We start from the raw sequence: 19413 nt of genomic DNA on the forward strand, positions 1-19413 counted from the left end.
GTCTATACTACACTTACTCTGCAGACTCCGGCCTTCTAGTGTTGGGCTTGGGCTTTTGTGCTGCTCCTTTTGCTCCCGCTGCTACAGGCAGGCACAGGCTCCCTGCCTGCCTTACCCTGCGGCCAGTCCTGACGCTGCTCAGAGCAGTGTCAGGATTTGCTGGGAGCGCCCAGCCTGGGCACTTCTAGGCAGACTGGGAACCTGTACAGGCTCTCTCCAGCCCAGCAGATGTATTGCTGGGCTTGTAGAGCCTACTGCGCATGTGTGTTTGGCCAGCCTGAGACAGCCGGCCAAACATATATGCGCACTGAGGGGAGTGCACAGTGTACTCCACTCACTGCTCGTCACCCCGTGGCCCGCCGCTTTAATAAACGAAACAGTAATAAACCTGGTTTATCATCATTTCGTTTGTTAAAGGATTTGCAGCTTCTGCTGCCGGCAAGGGGGAAGAAGGCGAGCAGAAGCAAGCCTTCTAGCAGCACAGAGTATCCCCAACCCTGAGACCATCTCCTCCAGCGAGGAACATGATGAACAGATTCTCTGGCTCTGAAGCCTTCCGGCCCTCACACTAGAACCATGATCTAGGTCAGCAAACCTGACCCTGGCTTCCAAACCCATGTAACAAAACCTCAACCCCATGAGCATGGTCAGGCTGAAGCAGAGCAACACCTGTGCGGGAGTTGTGCATCAAGCCTCAGGCCAGCCCTTAAAATGCAATGACTTTCGAGTCCAGCTCTGTCACCTGGCATGGGGCAATATGGAGCGCAGCCTTCAATGACTGCCACGCTGACCACTAAAGGCATCGAATCACACTGGCAGGGAACCCTACCTCCGTCCCTGAGGTGTATCAAACATCCTCCCTAGGAGCTGAGATCAACACCGAACGTTCCAGGGAAAGCAACTACCTGACTGATGCCATATCAGCCTTCAACACCTACGTCAGACACTACTGAGGCTCCCATCCTTCTACCATTGCCAGAGGTTTTTCAAGCCAAGCAGAGTACTCTGCTCATACACCCAGACAGCGAAAAGATCTTACCAAGACACCTCCGGGCGAGTCTCCATGCTGTCATGCATACCTAAAGAGCATAAGCTCACGTTTGAGAAGTTAAATGCCTTTCAAGGCACCCAGGCCTCTCCATTCCAAGAAACGAATGGACAGGGACACAAGCCCACTACCATAGTCCACTCCAGGGCACTCACCTACCCCACCATAACCTCCACTACCCCAACAACCTTACATAGCTCCTCAGCCAGCATCTCCTGACTCCCCTGACAGGACAATCCACACTCTTTTGGACCCAGAAAGCCCTTATGAGCTACTAGACCCTTATGAGGCCCTACCTCCTAGGGTGGGGGAGGACCCATGCGAGGACTATGCAGCAACACTACTGTCAACCAGCGTATGGAGCCCTACCCCACAAAACTGTGTCCACCATGTGACACTGCTGCCTGCCATGTGGTTATTCAGGGGGCTACCCAACATCACAAAGAGGGATTCATCCTTCAAGACGAGGATGAATTCATCATAGAGACCCATGCTGAATCTGAAACAATGGTGCAGTTCCTTACCAGGCTAAAGGGCATGTTGAAGTCTGCCCCAGATAATTTCAAAGAGCTGGTACAAGCGAAAGCTGTCATACCCAGGGTGGACAAAAAATATGAGGTCTCACTCTCTGATCCACTCTGTATCCAGTGCGAGGTTTCCCCAAATGTTTTAGTCATGCATGAAGTGTGAAAATGCGCCTCTTCACAAGCAACTGGTGACACCCGCCCCCTCCCCTCCAAAAGGCAAGGAGAGCAAGCATTTCCACACCACTGGCAAGCATTTGGCGGCCGGGACCGCCACTTATTGGTGCATCACCAAAACTTAATCAAATCAAATCATTAACATTTATAAAGCGCGCTACTCACCCGTGCGGGAAAGAGGGGGTTACTACTGCTCGAAAAGCCAGGTCTTTAGGAGTCTCCGGAAAGCGGAGTGGTCCTGGGTGGTCCTGAGGCTGGTGGGGAGGGAGTTCCAGGTCCTGGCCGCCAGGAAGGAGAAAGATCTCCCACCCGCCGTGGAGCGGCGGATGCGAGGGACGGAAGCAAGTGCGAGGCCAGAGGAACGGAGGAGGCGGGTGGGGACGTAGAAGCTGAGGCGTCGGTTGAGGTATTCCGGTCCCTTGTCGTGGAGGGCTTTGTGTGCGTGGGTGAGAAGTCGAAAGGTGATCCTTTTGCTGACTGGGAGCCAATGCAGGTGTCTCAGGTGTGCGGAGATGTGGCTGTTGCGGGGTACGTCGAGGATGAGGCGGGCCGAGGCGTTTTGAATGCGTTGCAGGCGATTTTGGAGTTTGGCTGTGGTTCCAGCGTAGAGGGTGTTGCCGTAGTCCAGGCGGCTCGTGACGAGGGCGTGGGTCACGGTTATTCTAGTGTCGGCGGGGATCCAGCGGAAGATCTTGCGGAGCATGCGGAGGGTGAGGAAGCAGGCGGAGGACACGGCGTTGACTTGCTTGGTCATGTTGAGAAGAGGGCCCAAGATGAAGCCGAGGTTGCGGGCGTGGTCTGCGGGGGCCGGTGCGGTGCCGAGGGCCACCAGGAGTCGTCCCAGGCGGACGGGGTGTTGCTGAGGATGAGGACTTCTGTTTTTTCAGAGTTCAGCTTTAGGCGGCTGAGCCTCATCCAATCTGCGACGTCCTTCATACCCTCTTGTAGGTTGGTCTTGGCGCTGGCGGGGTCCTTAGTGAGGGAGAGTATAAGTTGGGTGTCGTCGGCGTAGGAGGTGATGATGATGTCATGCTTGCGTACGATGTTGGCGAGGGGGTTCATGTAGACATTGAAGAGTGTCGGGCTGAGTGATGAGCCTTGGGGTACGCCGCAGATGATCTCGGTGGGTAATGAGCGAAACGGAGGGAGGTAAACTCTTTGGGAACGGTTTGAGAGGAAGGAGGCGATCCAGTCCAGGGCCTGGCCTTGGATCCCGGTGGAGCGGAGGCGGGTGATTAGGGTGCGGTGACAGACGGTGTCGAAGGCAGCCGAAAGGTCGAGGAGAATGAGGGCGACTGTTTCACCGTTGTCCATCAGGGTTCTGATGTCGTCTGTGACTGAGATGAGGGCGGTTTCCGTGCTGTGGTTGGTTCGGAATCCGGTTTGTGAAGGGTCGAGCAGGTTGTTGTTTTCCAGGAAGGTGGTCAGCTGTTTGTTGACGGTCTTCTCTATTACCTTGGCTGGGAAAGGCAGGAGAGAGATGGGGCGGAAGTTTTTCAGGTCGCTCGGGTCAGCCGTAGGTTTCTTTAGTAGGGCGTTGACTTCGGCGTGTTTCCAGCATTCGGGGAAGGTAGCAGAAGAAAAAGAAGAGTTGATGATGGCCTGGAGGTGCGGGGCGATGATGTCTTCGGCTTTGTTAAAGATGAAGTGAGGGCAGGGGTCCGAAGGGGCGCCGGAGTGGATAGAGTTCATGGTGGATTTGGTTTCTTCAGTGTTGATGTGGGTCCAGTTGTTGAGCGTGATGGTCGGGGGTGCGGGTTCGGTGGTGTTTGGTTGGGTCTGGTGTCCGAAGCTGTCGTGGAGGTCGCTGATCTTGCGGTGGAAGAAGGTGGCGAGGGATTCACACAAATCCTGTGAGGGCGTGACGGCGTTGGGGTTGGAGAACTCCTTGACAATGCTGAAGAGTTCTCTGCTGTTGTGGCTGTTTTTGTCCAGTCTGTCGGTGAAAAAGTTCCTTTTAGCAGCGCGGATCAGGTGGTGGTGTTCGCGGGTAGCGTTCTTGAGGGCGGTCATGTTGTCAGCGGTGTGGTCCTTGCGCCAGGCCTTCTCGAGAGCGCGACAACTTAGATTGTTCTATCCCGTTACAATATATACTTTTGGGTGGAGCTGGTTAAGCAGCTTCCAGAAACACATAGGGAAAGGGGTCAAGTGCACTTGGCTGAGGAAAAGGGTATCTCAAATACTAACATCCACTGCACCGCAGATGCAGCAGATATCAATTACCAAGGCATATGTATGCGGCTACACAGCTCAGGAGTCAGGCCAGATGTGCAGCAGCACCTCCTCTACTTTCCATTTGATGGGGAACATCTCTTCGGCCTTCATGTCAATGAGATGTTAGAGAACATTAAAGAAGACACTGAGATAGCCAAGCCTTTGTGTGCAGTCGTGGCTACTTCCCTGAAAACTGCATTTCAGACACAGCAATTCAGAGGTGGAGCTAAAAGCACCCCATACAGTCATGCCTAAGGTATCATAACGAAAGCAGTCCTTTCAGGATTCTCAGAAAGACAGGGGCTACACCAGGGGTGTATACAGGGGCATCAACTGGAGCCAATGTGGTAGATGTGACTCCAACAGTAGCACCTCCAGTGACTTACCATCAGTCCCCCACTCTGAGCATAAATAACCTGTCGGAGTGGGGTATACTAGGATATATCCTTCCCCATTGGGAGGAGACTACCTCTGATTAGTGGTTGCTCAAAGTTGTAGGGCAAAGCTACTGCCTGACGTTGCACAGCACACCCTCCAGCATCCAACCTTGTGGCAATGTCCTAAGCTGAGACCAGCTCCAGCTTCCAGAAGTAGTAGTACAGGCATTCCTCGCTAAGCACGCATTAGGGCTGGTGCCTCCACGTCAAAAAGGTCAAGGAGTGTATTCCATTGACTTTTTTAATTGTCAAAAAGGGCAGTTCCCTTTGGTTGATCCTAGACCTAAGGCACCTGAATCACTGCATCCTACTGGAGCACCTCCTCATGACCATTTCTCCAGAATGCCATCCTACAGCCCTGACAAGGGCCCTTAAGGACAATGCAGGGCCTAAAAGACACTAACTTCCATATCCCTTTCTACCCAACCACCACACTATGTTTGCATTGTGGTAAGTGGGCAACACTACCAGTAAGGAGTCACTATGTCTCACCGGGTGTTTACAAAGTTTCTAGTGGTGGTGGCTGCGCCTAACTTTAGAAATGCAATCCATGTCTTTCTGTACTTAGACTGGCTGACAGAGAGGCAGAAAGCAACAATGTCTTGCACACACTCAGATTGCAGTGTCCCTAGTCCAGAGCTGGGATTCATTTTTAGTGTGAAAACATCTCACCAACTTCTCCAGCTTTCCTAAGCTCCGTACTCAATGCTATTATGAGAAAAGCATACAGCAAAGAGCAGAGGTTGATGTCATTCCAACAGCGGCTGTCTCTTTTTCAAACAGGATATCTTCTCATAGTAAGGACTGTAATAAAACTTTTAGGGATGCATCACAATAGTGCTGCTGGAAAGATAGCACAATGCGCCTAAACCAACACTGCCGTGCAAAGCAATAGTCACAAGCAGAGGTCTAATGGGAGGGTCTAGTGTTGGTAAAGGTCTTTGCTCAGCCTTACTTAGTGCTCTCAGCAGTGTTGGAACATCAATTAAGTATTTTCTCAATTCTCTTTCGCAAGTGACCATTGCTACTGATGCCTCACTGTTGGCATGGGGAGTGTACCTCAGTCACATCCCTGTTGAGGGCACATTAGCTTCCTGGAATTCCTGATGGTCCATCTAGCCCTGAAGGCTCATCTGGTAGAAAGGGGCCCTTCCAGAGACAGACATGATAACCATGTACCACAGAGAGAGGCAGGGGAGCTACACTCTCCACAGCTGTCTTTATTCACTCTTGAGGTCTGGCATTTGTCATTATGCAACAATATACACCTTTTAGCGGAGCACTTGCCTACTGGAGGTGGACTGTGAGTTTGCAGACCTGCTCAGCAGGATACATCAATAAGTCCATAGGTGGGAACCCCATCCAGATGTCCTCCCGAGCGACCTTCACCACTGGGGCATCCTGACTATCGACCTCTTCACCACCCTTGCAAACACAAGATGCCAAAGCTTTGCCTCCAGGTACCTACACTCAAAGTCCATGATAAATTCACTATGGCTGAATGTGTCAGGGATATTTGCATACTTTTTTTCCTCCTGTCTCTTTGATCCCATGTGTGATGAGGAAGACAAAGCAGGTGTCCATGAAAAACATCGTAGTGGCCACAACCTGGGCCAAGCAACCTTGGTAGTCCATGTTTCTGGAGCTGTCCATCAGCCCATGTGAAAGGCTGCCACTCAGGCCTTTTCTTCTCATTTAACATGAAGGTCAACTCAAACAGCCAGACCCCGTATAGGTCAACCTAACAATTTGCCATGTTGGCTATCTCAACCTCTCAGAAGAGTTTATTTTCATATTGTGGAAAGCATGAAAACCCACCACTTATGTGTGCTACTTGTCCAAGTGGAAACGATTTGTCCACTACTTCATATCAAAGAGAATAGACCCCACTAAGGTCATTGTACACGATAGTATTTGCTACCTTTTACACTTACAAACAGCTGACTTAGTATATACTGCAGTACCCTTACACTTGGCCATAGTTCTAACTTATATGCAAAATAGAGAACGTTCAAATTCCTGTGGTCAAGGCCTTCATGGAGGGACTTAAGGGAGTGATTCATCTTTGAATGCCTCTTGCTCCTGTGTGGAAGCTTGACATTGACCTCACATGGCTCATGGATTCACACTTTGAACCTTTTGTTCATGTAACTTGAAATTCTGTCATGGAAATTAGCTTTCCCGACCTCAGTGACCTCTCTAGGTGTATTAGCAAGCTCCAGGCCCTAACAATCCAGGACCTTTTCACCCAGATCCAGAAGGATAGGGTGGTCCTCAGCACCACCCCCAAATTTCTGCCTAGTGAAGTTTCACCTTTCCACATCACTCAGAGCTGAGTTGCCCATCTTCTTTCCACAAGAAGATTCTGTAGAGGACAGGGCCTTGAACACTCATGTTCTCTTTTGGCAGGACCAAGTTCTTCCGTAAAACAAACCAAGTTTATGTAAGCTTTGCTAAACTCTACAAGGTACGTCCCAGGTCTTAATTGGGCATTGCAAGTCGGATCTTTAAGTGGATCTAGACTTTCTATGCTAAGGCAAAGCCTCCAAATCCTGTGCCCCAGAGCACCTTCCTTGTGCAAAAAGGACAACATGGATTTCCTGGGTAGCATTACACTAGCTGATATCTACAACGCTTTCACCTGGTCAACACTGCACATGTTCACTTAACACTACTGTTTGATATTCCAGCCTGCCATCTGGCATGGTTGGCTAGACTTTAAGAACTTTGTCTCAAATATCTGCATTATCTGCCCGCTAGTTGCTTTTTGGGAAAATGCTTTATAGTCTGTGCAGAGCATGTGTATCTGCAGCCACACGTACTGTGAATAGAATATATTACTCTGTAAGCATCGGTTTGTTGTGCGTAATGCTGGTGATTCACATGCACCCACTGACCTCCCTGGAAACAATCAGTGATCACAGATGATTAATCACCTTTGTCCATTTCTTTTACTATCCTCATTATGGGGCACACCTTATACTTGTCCTTGACACTTCAAAATGGTTTCTGCTCAACAGGTGAGCAGAATAAGTAGAGTGAAGTGTAACCTGTAACCTTGTGCATTGTGGACTATGGGAGAAGTCACAACAGTTCTTGGGACTGTCTGCCTTGAATTAAAACAAGTTGCAAGGTCCGTGCACAATACTAGAAAGCAGGAGTATGCACAGCATGTGAAACTTCAGTACTACATGACCGGGTATATTACTTATGGTAAACTATACTTCTTCACATAAATATATGTTATTCTATACTTAACATGTATATAGGTCACTGCATAGTTTTCACTTAAGTTATTTGAGTAGATGTTATGGGTCTCTGTTTATTTACCTTTTACAATATGTAAATAACATAACTATTTTCTTTTATATAATATAGTGCTTCACTATTTAAATATTGAAGAAAATATAAAACCAAAAAAAAGTTATAAAACTTTTAGAATAAATTATCTTAACATACACCAACACTTAGTCAGTTTATAAAGTACTACTTTAAATCTTAAATCTCAATATATTCTCTTCCTTATACATATATACCCTCTCGATGTACTTATGTGTCTATATATTTATTACTTTAATCCTACTTCAGAAGAGAGAAAAAGTTAACTCTGTCCAGTGCACTACTCTATGTCTCACCCTATACCTCTCTCAACATATCCACTGCCTCCACTCTTGGACCCCTCCCAAACCTCATTCTACTACTATGATCTCCAAAAAACCCTTTCTTGATTCATCCCTCCTCTTTCCCTCCTTGGATCAACCCAAAACTCATTTTACTGCTAGATTTTCCCAAAAACCCTTTCTAAATTCTTCCCTCGGGTATCCCTCCTTTGACTCATCTAAAACTTCATTTTACTAGCATAATCTCCCTAATCCATTTCTAGAGACTCTTCCCTCCTCCATCTCTCATTTTACCCATCCCAAGCTTCATCTTACTACTCTGATCTCCCAAATAACACTTTCTTAGACTCTTTCATTTTCTATCCCTCTATTATCCCTTTCAATCCAAATAACAGACACTTCTCAGATTAACTCACATTTCCCTATACTAGTCCACATTAATCTTTTTTGTGTTCCGGAGTAGCGTGCTACTCGCCGAAATGAGCTTTGACACCTCATCAGTGGTAGTAAGCACCATATGAATACAATTATAATTTTGCTTTTAAAGGTTGATATTTGTTATAGTCATAGCTGAACCAACCATTGTCCAGGAGATTTAGTTGTGGTTTACCAAGAAGTCATTCTCTTAAACTGTTGAGCTCTCCCCTTCCATTCTTACTGTCTGATAGAGGATCTACAGGCTGCATCTTGCTTGCGGTTTCTTTTCTGCTTGGTATAACTTTCAGAGAAAATAAAGAATCCGCCTGCCTTGCATTGTGAGCCATGTCATTCATGCTGGTCACTGCCTGTGACTTTTATTCCTTAATGAGTTTGCCCAGACATCCAGTGCTTCACTGTGAAACCTGTCATGAACCTACCTCTCCGCTACAAAGATAAACCTGTTCCAGAGCAGATTCTAAAGTAAGTCTGTCTAATGTTTTCACTCGTGCTTTCTTTACTCTTTCAGGTTTGAAGTAAGCCCCTCATCTGACGCAATGTGGCCCAGTCTGGAGGCAGCATGTGTAATGTGTTCACATGCATGTGGAGAATTGTGTCCAGACCTGGAGGCCGTAGAAACATATACATATTTTAGGGACCCTTTATAGACTTATGTGCACAGTGGTAAGTGATGTAAAACATCCTTTGACAAGAGGCTCATGTTATCTATATTTGGACACACTAAGGTGACTAGAGAATATGATAGCTACATTGAAATACCTGAAGAGAATTATTGAAGTACAAGATAAAAAAATTTGGTAAAGGACTAATCCTAGAATTAAAGGCCACAATGTAAAACTGAAGAGTGGACATTCTGAAATAATATTGTAAAACATATTTGTAAAAGAGGGTTACTAGTTGCCTGTGACAGCATCTCAAAGGAATTGGTGGTGACAAAAACAATGAATGAATTAAAATAGACCTGGGATAAAAACAGGGGCATAAACTTGAAAAGAAAGCAATAGGTACAGCTGGTGGCCATAGTTTGTGAGCAAAGGGCAGATACGAATGATCTTTAAGTATTTATGAAGCATATACATCTACCCAAAGTAGCCTTTTGGTGGTAACAAGGCAGTCTATATGGTGTGTGAGTCACCATTTTCGGCTTATCAACTTTTAGGTTTTAACTTAATCTTTCTTTAAATTTTCATTATTAACACCAAATAGGAGGCCACTGAGTATAAATGCAACCACTGCCCTTAATATTCATAACTCTTAGTGACATGTTTGTAAATGGTGATGGAGGGACAAATAATGAAAGCAAACTCTCGTTCCCAGAGTGAGGGAGAACCTCCCACCTTTACGCAAATATATTAAATATCGAAGTGGACAGTGAAATATGTTTCATGTTAAGTGTTTGGTTTGTATTATTGCACAAAAAGAGTGGTATCAAAAACCAAATTTCCCATGCATGATGTCATACAAGTGAACTATTTGCCATATTTCACAGAAATTACATAATTCTTGTGAAACATGAATCTGAGAGGCATAATTCAAGTTTGATTTCGTAGCCACCTAAGCAAAGCCCCATAACCAATCTGCATCTTCTTTGTGAAAGGGAATGAGAACAGGAACATTCTGACAGCATTCAAAACACCAGGTGCACCTTGCAGACCAAATATTCAACAATTGGAATTCTAGAGGCAAGTGCTGTTTAAACAAATCAATTTATTTTATTTTTTTCTAAACCCCTACGTTCTTAACTACATTTTAAAATATTTCATTTTCTGTCGGCTACAGTAGCCTTATAGCAGACTATATCTACAATTAATGACCCTCTCCAGCGTTAAAGGGCCTGCTCCAGCGTTAGTGGCTGGTATAGCCATTATTGTCCTTTATAGCCCAGCTATGGGGGGGCTATAAGACAATTAAAGCATTTTGCCACTAGAGGGCAGAATGTTCTAACAAATAAAACAAAGTCCTCATGGAGCCTGAGGAAATTGGGCTCCAAAAGGCCTCCGTTCACAGCTGTTCCTGTAAGGCTAACATTAGATTGTTGGAGCTAAGGGCTTTTACCAGCCATTAGAATCCCGGAGCCACTTCATTGTCTTCAGTAGAATTCCCAACATTGCAATGTTCTAATAACAGCCTAACACCATAGTGCAGAATTTCAGTTACTGTTTTCAATAAACATTTCCCAGAGGAAGAACATCATGGTGACAGCACTAAAAATAAACATGCAATTTAAAACATAATGAGTGCTACTTATAATGTTGTTCAGTAGTTTCATATTGGTGTTCTGATGACATTTACAAACCACTTGACCGTTAGCTTCATGATGTTATTCGAACTCCTTGATGACCATAATAAACAGTTATCCATTATCTATCATCTATATATCTGGCATTCTGTGCATCAGTGGCAGATCACTTTGTGCCTGCTTTACAGCATTTGTCTCCAGACATGCAACACTGGATTAGTGGTATGTGTATATCGGTAGACCGTAGAGGAGGTGGCAGCAATATACCTCAGTGGCGGCTGGTGTTTGCAGACAGTGGTGAGGCAGAAATACACGCAAGGAGATTTGAACCTCTGGCCGCACAGTCAAACACTGATCCCTATAGTGAATATATTAGTCTGTTTAGATTTCTGATATGGCTAGGAGGAGGGGGACTGTGAGTGACCCTATTCCTTTCAAGAATTAATCATTATCACCATGTTTTGACCCCACCCGCTAACATTCTTATTCACCCACACTCTCACTCATTTCAATTCACCTTACTCACTCCTTCACAGTTGTCAGTTTATTTATTAGGCGTTATTGAGGGCTGAATGCCACGTTCCAGCCTCTTCATGGCATTTTGACACACTTTCATCCTACCACCTTAACCTTCGCACATTTCCCTACCCATTTACTTTAATTCGCTTACTAATATAGCATTATAGCGATCTGCAGCCAGCTATACCGGCCATTAAAAGTCTGCTCCAGAGATAAAGGCCTGAGCCAAAGGCAAGGGCCTTTAACAAGGGAGCAGGACTTTAATGGCCGGTTTTGCCCAGCTACAAAGGACTGTAAGGCTATAAGGCTATTAGAACATTCTGCCCCTAGAGGATAGAATTCTTTAATAAATAAAACAGCCCTCACGAATCCCAAGGGGATTGAAATCCCCTTGGGCTCCGTTAGTTCTGTGTTCACAGCTGTTGCTGTGTGAAAAACATTGGAATGTTGGAGGTCCGGGCTTCTACCAGCCAGTAGAAGCCTAGAGCACTCCTTTGTCTTCAGTGAAGTTTCCCAACATTCCAATGTTCTAATCCACCTGTACTCAACAATTTACTCCCACTCACCCAATGCCTCAATTCACTCGCCCACTCACATTTACTCATACACATCAAGCTAATATCCCCTGCCAGTTATTTAACTCAGATTGCCAGCCACTCAGTCAACTCCTGCAATCACCGACTAATCCATTTACAAAAATATCCACAGCCTAATACATCAGTAGCTAGCAGTGGCACCAATAGAGAGCTACATTTACTATTTTTGGAAATGCTTATTTTATTTCACCTGCAGATTATGTATGTTTAATGTGAAATGGGACATGTAGTCCATAATGTAGCGGAAATAAAACAAGCATTGTTAGTCGTGAAAATAAGGCTGCTAGCACTGACCCCCTTGCTGCTGTTCAGAGACACCTGCATTTATAGCAAAAAAGACAGAGAGGGGAAGGGACGGGAGAGCTCAGAGTAAAATAGTTTGTCACCTAATTTCTCTAAAAAGAAACTCCAGTTATATAATAGAGGCCCCAGCTTACTTGTGTGTCCTTTTTCAGCCGGTGTTCTGCTCATGCATGTTTATGGTTTGAGGTCCTGTCAAGCCATACACCCGTGAGACAAGCACTGGATGAAGTTATTTTTTTAATTATACATGTCTGTATCAGCAATTCTCCTGTTTCCTGGGACACGGTGAGGGGAATTTCAAGTAATTTCACATACTTTTTAAATAAAATGTCAATATAAGGTCTGTGACGTCAGGTCACATGCTTCTTAACCCGCCCTCTCCCATCTCGTCATAGGGTGGGGTGTGGTCAATAAGGCTTACTGGTCTCATCCCACCCTTTGAGAATTCGAAAGGGTGGAGTAATAGCAGTGGAGTGACGTGCAGTGTTTTCAAATCAGGGCTTGATACTAAAACACCTGAGGCTATTTTCAGTCAGCACTAGTGATGCAGGAGGAGGTAAGCAAGGTACGTCACCCACACTTAGGAAAAATATAAGTGTTCTGCCTGGGTAAGCCCTGCCAGCTCTGAAGCCAGTTGTGAACCACATGCTCAGGTGCTCACAAAGGCTCAGTGGGGCTTGTGAAAGTGCCTGACTTTCAATCGATTAAAGGCAGACAGAAACTGTCAACAAAAGTCTTTATTCTAACATTTGTTTAGGGAAGTGTTTAAACAGAGAGGCCACAAAAGAGTAGGAGCTTTGCCCCAAAACCCTTAGGCACCATCTGCCAAAGATATACCGATTGATGAGGAGAGGGCAGAATGTCTGTTTTTGCTCCACAGAGCAGTTGTAGTCCATCCTGATTGATAGGTGGATTGTCTGTCTTATTCTATATTCATGGACAAACTATGGCTGTCCATTATATATATAGGTCAAGAGTAGTCAACCATAGTTTAATTGTGATTATTGTCCACATATATGCCCGGAGTGGTGTTATTTTTATCTATGCACTCCAAGGAATTTGATTGTGGTGGTGAGTAGAAGTTAGATTACTTCGAACTGAGTTGCTGGGTGATTTGTGAACGGATTAGGAGATACATGTTCCACATGTAAAGAGCAGTTACAGACTGTCCAGGTTCTCATGGAGTACCCTCCTCAGCCGTTCGGCTTGCTGTTTATATGTTTCTTGGCAAGGATTTACTGCCTATTTCACATTTTATCTTATGCTCTGACCCACAGGCGTTGTTTTTCCTCCTCTCTTTTTATTAAACTATTTTGAAGCAGTTTTTTCCTTTTATAATTAAGAACCTAGAATATACAAACACATTTTATACATGAAGTAATCAAATGCTAAACAAATTCTAATGTTATGAACAAACATATTGCTAATGATCGCCAGTTGGTACTATTCTAAATCAGTATCAACAATGTATGGTTTCTTCTTTTAGGTTTCACGCATATTTTGATGCACACTATACCTAGATCTTCTTGTAATTTACCACTTTTTGCTGATTCTTTTTGTGTACCTTTTTCTGTTTGTCTGCTTTAGCGATCGTAAGGACTATATATTTCTATTGTCTTAATCCACCTAGGACGGGACTACTTTGTTTCCTCCTTTTTCTTTATTTTGACTTAATTTATATAAAATGTAGGCTTCGTGCTTAATCTTTATTAAGACCAAACTTTACCTGTTACTCGTATTTGCTAGTTTCTCTTCTGTAATTTCAGTGATCTTTACTTTTTTATCTTTATCTGCTAAATTTCTTGTTCATACCCCTGTTCTGTCTATTCCAAGATAACCTAAATAAACCTTGAAGGAAAAGATAAATGGTATATATAATGGACGCATCATGAAGACTATAAGAAGCAAGCATTCAGCTGTGAACGATTACCAAGGACAAAATGGTTTAAAAGGGGAATTTTGGCTGGGCAGACTCAGAAGCATAGTTGCGAGAGTATTATACAGAAAGGGTGGTGAATGCAAGTAACAATCTCCCATCAGTATTGGTGTCAGTAATAGTAAATTTGAGTGTGTAGTAGTACCTCCTTGTGTGGTGAGACAGATGAGTTTTAAGTAGCTTACATGTGTAGTGGAAAAGTTTTAAATTGAAATTCTCTCGCAACTCATATGATTTGTGTGATGATTTTTGAAAGATGAAATACCAGTACAGGACCAGTCTTTGCAAAGGTGCTGATGGTATGCATGCACTGGATGCTCATATCGCAAAGCTGTTCTTCCAGCTACAAGCAAGAAAATTCATAATGTTGCCAGGTTTGATAGATTATTCTCAATTGATTGGTGGGATCTGTAGACATATTGGCCTAGAAACACCTGCAGATATTCTGAATTAAGTTTGGAGGACTTGATAAGCCATTTCAAGTGTTTGTTTTTTCTTTGTGTTTCAGCTATTACAGAACAAATGAAGTGCAGCAGTTCCGGTACTCACGGCCATTTAGGAAAGGAGCAAAGGATCCCGACAACGAGTTTGCAGTAGGTGCTTCATCTTATGTTTTGGTACCACTGCAGCTCAACATTGCAAGTCTGAAGCATGTCCACATGTGTAGTGGTGTATGTGTGTGTGAGGGGGCTTTGCGATTCTTTAATGCGCCTCCACTTTCTGTAGAGGAAAACAACAAAACAGCCGTTGCTCCATCCATTGGTATTAGCACAACAGAGGCTTTGGATTGCATTGAAATTCATAATATATTTCACTCTTAACGGGCTGCTTCTTATCACTGAAACCTAGAAATAGTCCTGCTTCTGAACCACCTATGGCTTTCTAGAAGGAGATCCTAACTAAGCTCTGCAGATGCACCTCTCTGCGTACCCAAATTCCCTACGTTTTTTTCAGAGAGGGGCAGTCACTCACTGATTTGCCACACTATCTCATCACCGCTTTGCATTCTACTATGCTGTTGCTGTATTTCCCAGTCCTGCCGGGATCACATTTCAGAAAGTGTCCTGATATCTCCATGAAGGTTGTCACTTGTTAATGTTAACGGTCTTCCTAGTTTATTTGGCACTTTGATGATACATATAGTATTTTGACCTAGTCTTGAATAGTGCAATGTGCTTCAATGTGGCCACCTTTGATCTCAGTAACACTTTGTTTGAAAAGTATGGATGTCACTTTCATTCTCTAGCAGCTCTGTTCCTGTCATTTCATGCATTGACAGTAAATCAAAGTTTGCAAGAAAGAAAATGAGATTATGGGTCATTGAGTGGCAAGATGGAATAAGAGAAGTGTGAAGTTTATTTTCTTTTAAGGCTAATTGCTTAACTTGGGATCTTTAGCTGGCTCATGAATTGCTGCATAAGTCTTGTTGGATGTGATACCATAATTCATTTAAAGTTTAAAACAATCCCTTATTTGTGTTTGTACAATTTTATTTACAAATGCTCCGAATGATATACAGCTGGTGGAAAGATTTAAAGTTCTTTTTTTTTTTTCAAAATGTCTCTGAGTAAAAGGACGTCCGGTGGCAGTCATGACAAGAACTGTGTCCCTCATAGTGCCTTTTAATTTTCCTTGAACAGACTATGTGGATTGAGAGAACGACATACACAACTGCATACAAGTTTCCAGGAATCCTTAAGTGGTTCGAGGTCAAGCATACTTCAGTCGTAAGTACTGCTTTTGAATAAACTTGGTTTCTGTTCATTTGGTGACATTTATGGGGTCAGTTGATCAACACAAACTTGTACCTCAAACTGGCTGTAGTCATTTAAAGCTGGAAACTACTGGACCATTTTTTAAAAATAATTTGCTGCTATAGTAATATCACAAGTTGTCACATGTGTCCTCTCTCTTGCTCATGAATGTCTGTTCACACTTTGGTCTAGGAATATAATGTAAGCACTCCTTTTGGACTTAGGTTGAGAAACATGTCAAATAAGGTGACCCTCAACTTGTGCCTCTTTCACCTGAGTGATGAGGGTGTGAGTTCACTTTAATGTAGTTTGAGGTAAATATATAAAAAATTATTTCAATCAATCAGGATTTATAGTGTGCAGCTAATCACCCAATAGGGTATCCAGGTGCTTGCAGGTCCCTGCAGGACATTTAAACAGCCCGGTCTTGAGGGCTCTTTGGAACTCTAGAAGAGAGGCGATGGACTGAAGTTGCGTGGGAAAGGATGTTCCAGGTCTTTGTTGAGATGTGGAAGAAGGAGCTTCTGCTTCCGTAGATGCGGGGAGTGTTGGCAAGAGACAGGGAGGTGGAGCACAGTTTTCTCAATGGTTGGTGGAAGTTAAGGCAGTGATTATTGTAGGCGAGTCCTTGGTTGTGTAGCGCCTGGTGTGCATGGGTCAGCATCTTGAATTGGCAGCTTTTGTGCATGGGGAGCCAGTGGAGTTGTTTGAGGTGAGGTGTGATATGGGTTTATCAGGGAAGGTCGAGAATGAGTCTGGCTGCAGCATTCTGAATGATCTGAAGTCTTTGTAGGAAGTAGGCAGCGATTGCTACATAGAGTGTGTTGCCGTAGTCTAGTTGGCTGGTGATGAGGGCCTGTGTTATGGTGCGCCTGGTGTACAGAGGTGACCATTTGAAGATTTTATGTAGCATGAACAGAGTGAGGAAGCAGGCAGATGAGATGGCATTGTTCTTAGATTTCATGATGAGTTTATTGTCGTTGATGGTTTTGAGGTTTCTGGTATGGTTGGAGTGCGTGGGTCGTAGGTTTGACGGCTACCAGGAGTCGTTCCATGGGCTGCTGATGCTGCCGAAGATCAGTACTTCTGTCTTGTCCGTGTTCAGCTGTAGGCAGTTCTTCATCCAGTAGACAAAGCTAGTCATGCAACCGTGAAAGTTAGTCTTGGTGGGTGTAGGAAGCTGGCTCTGTATATACTATCTCAAAGTGAGAGATATTGTGCACAGAGTCCAGGGGTTTCCCCCTAGAGGTTGATAGTGGCAATAATAGATAATACTAATGTTCTGTGATAGTGTGGTGGAGCAGTTAGGCTTAGCAGAGTGTAGTGTTAAGCATTTGTCGTACACACACAGGCAATAAATGGGAACAAACACTCAGACTCAACTCCAGGCCAATAGGTTTTTTATAGAAAAATATTATTTTCTTAATTTATTTTTAGAACTATGAGATTCAGAATTCAAGTAACCACATAAATTGTAAGGTACTTGGCATAGGTAAGTATAGAACTTTGAATCACAACAATACTGTAATGTACACAGGCAGGAAATGGCAATAAGCTGTTTTAAAAGTGGACCCAGTGCAAAATTCAGCAGTTCCTGGGGGAGGTAAGTACAAGTTAGTTTAGCAGATAAGTAAAGCACTTACAAGTTCAGTCTCCGGGGCATAGGCAGCCCACCATTGGGGGTTCAAGTCAACCCCAAACACACAGCAACAGCAACACAGGGCTGGTCAGGTGCTGAGGTCAAAGAGGGGCCCAAATAACATAGGCGCCTATGAAGACTAGGGGTGCTCCGGTTCCAGTCTGGTAGCAGGTAAGTACCCGCGTCCTCGGGGAGCAGACTAGGGGGGTTTTGTAGAGCACTAGGGGGGGTCCCAAACAGGCACACAAAATACACCCTCAGTGGCACATGGGTGGCCGGGTGCAGTGTGCAAAGAAAGCATCGGGTTTTGTGACTGAAATCAATGGACCCGGGGGTCACTCTGGTGATGCAGGCAGGGCACAGGGGGGCTTCTCGGGCCAGTCATTGACTGGGCAAAGCTGAGAGCTGCCTGCTGGTCACTCCTACACTGGTAGTAGGTTCCTCTAGGGCCTGGGGGCTGCGGGTGCAGTGCTTCTTCCAGGCGTCTGGTTCTTTGTTACCGGGCAGTCGCGGGCAGGGGGAGCCTCTGGATTCTCTCTGCAGGCGTCGCTGTGGGGGTGCAGGGAGGTCATCTCAGGGTGGACATGCCGTGGAAGTCACCTGGGGGTCCTCACTGCAGTGTTGGTTCCTCTGGACCCGGGCCGGGGGTGTCGGGTGTAGAGTGTTGGGGACTCACTTTTCCGGAATGAGGCTGGAGTCCCTTTAAAGATGGCTTCTTCTTTGTTGTTTTGGACAGTGCCGCTGTCCACAGGAGTTTCTTAGTCCTTTGGTTTGCTTGGCAGTCCTCTGCGTTAGCAGAGGTCACTGGCCCCGTTGGATGCGATGCTGTTGCAGGTTCTTTGAATCTGGAGGCAGGCCGAATGGGCTGGGGCCAAAGCAGTTGTCGTCTCCTTCTTCTCCGCTGGGTTTTCAGGTCAGCAGTCCTTCTTCTTCGTAGTTCGTCAGGAATCTGATTTCCTGGGTTCAGGGTCGCCCCTAAATACTAGCTTTTGGGGTGTGTTTAGGGCTGGAGGGCAGTAGCCAATAGCTACTGTCCCTGAGGGTGGCACATCCTCCTTGTGCCACCCTCAGGGACAGGGAGTAGTAGGGGCACATCCCTAATCCTATAGGGCTAAATCCTCCATGCCAAGATGCAGGATTTTCTAAGGAAGGGGTCACCTCAGCTTTGGACACTTTAGGCGCTGTCCTGGCTGGAGGGTGACTCCTGCTTGTTTTTCTCATTAACTCCTCTGGACTTGCCGCCAAAAGTGAGGGCTGTGTCCTGGGGGCGGGCATCTCCACTAGCTGGAGTGCCCTGGGATGTTTTAACACCAGGCTTGAGCCTTTAAGGCTCACCACCAGGTGTTACAGTTTCTGCAGGGGGAGGTGTGAGGCACCTCCACCCAGGTCAGGCTTTGTTCCTGGTCACAGAGTGCACAAAGGCACTCACCCCATGTGGCCAGAAACTAGTCTGGAAGTGGCAGGCTGGCAGAGACCGGTCAGCCTAGCACTAGCATTTGGTATGGCATGCATGGGGCATCTCTAAGATGCCCTCGGAGTGCATTTCTCAATAAATCCCACACTGTCATTAGTGTGGATTTATGGTGCTGAGAAGTTTGATACCAGACTTCCCAGTATTCAGTGTAGTCATTATGGAACTGTGGAGTTCGTGCTTGACAAACTAACAGACCATATACTCTTTATGGCTACCCTGCACTTACAATGTCTAAGGTTTGGCTTAGACACTGTAAGGGCATAGTGCTCATGCAGCTAGGCCCTCACCTGCGGTATAGTGCACCCTGCCTGCTAGAGGGGTGACTTACCTATGCCACAGGAAGGTAGGTTGTGGGCATGGCACTCTGAGGGGAGTGCCATGTCGGCTTAGTCTTTTTCTCCCCACCAGCACACACAAGCTCTGAGGCAGTTTGCATGTGCTGAGTGAGGGGTCCCTAGGGTGGCATAATACATGCTGCAGCCTTTAGAGACCTTC

The 19413-nt window shown here is 45.4% G+C and overlaps 1 protein-coding gene across 1 annotated transcript in view; it reads left to right on the top strand.

Moving 5' to 3' along the window:
* DOCK5 (dedicator of cytokinesis 5) overlaps positions 1 to 19413 on the top strand; it is a 799955-nt gene that overhangs the window by 664463 nt on the left and 116079 nt on the right. The window contains exons 42-44 of the mRNA XM_069214140.1: positions 8839 to 8920; positions 14560 to 14644; positions 15692 to 15778. Coding sequence (XP_069070241.1) covers positions 8839 to 8920; positions 14560 to 14644; positions 15692 to 15778 — 254 coding nt within the window. The remainder of the gene's footprint in view (positions 1 to 8838; positions 8921 to 14559; positions 14645 to 15691; positions 15779 to 19413) is intronic.

Source organism: Pleurodeles waltl, chromosome 11 (assembly GCF_031143425.1).
Source record: "Pleurodeles waltl isolate 20211129_DDA chromosome 11, aPleWal1.hap1.20221129, whole genome shotgun sequence".
Lineage (NCBI taxonomy): Eukaryota > Metazoa > Chordata > Amphibia > Caudata > Salamandridae > Pleurodeles > Pleurodeles waltl.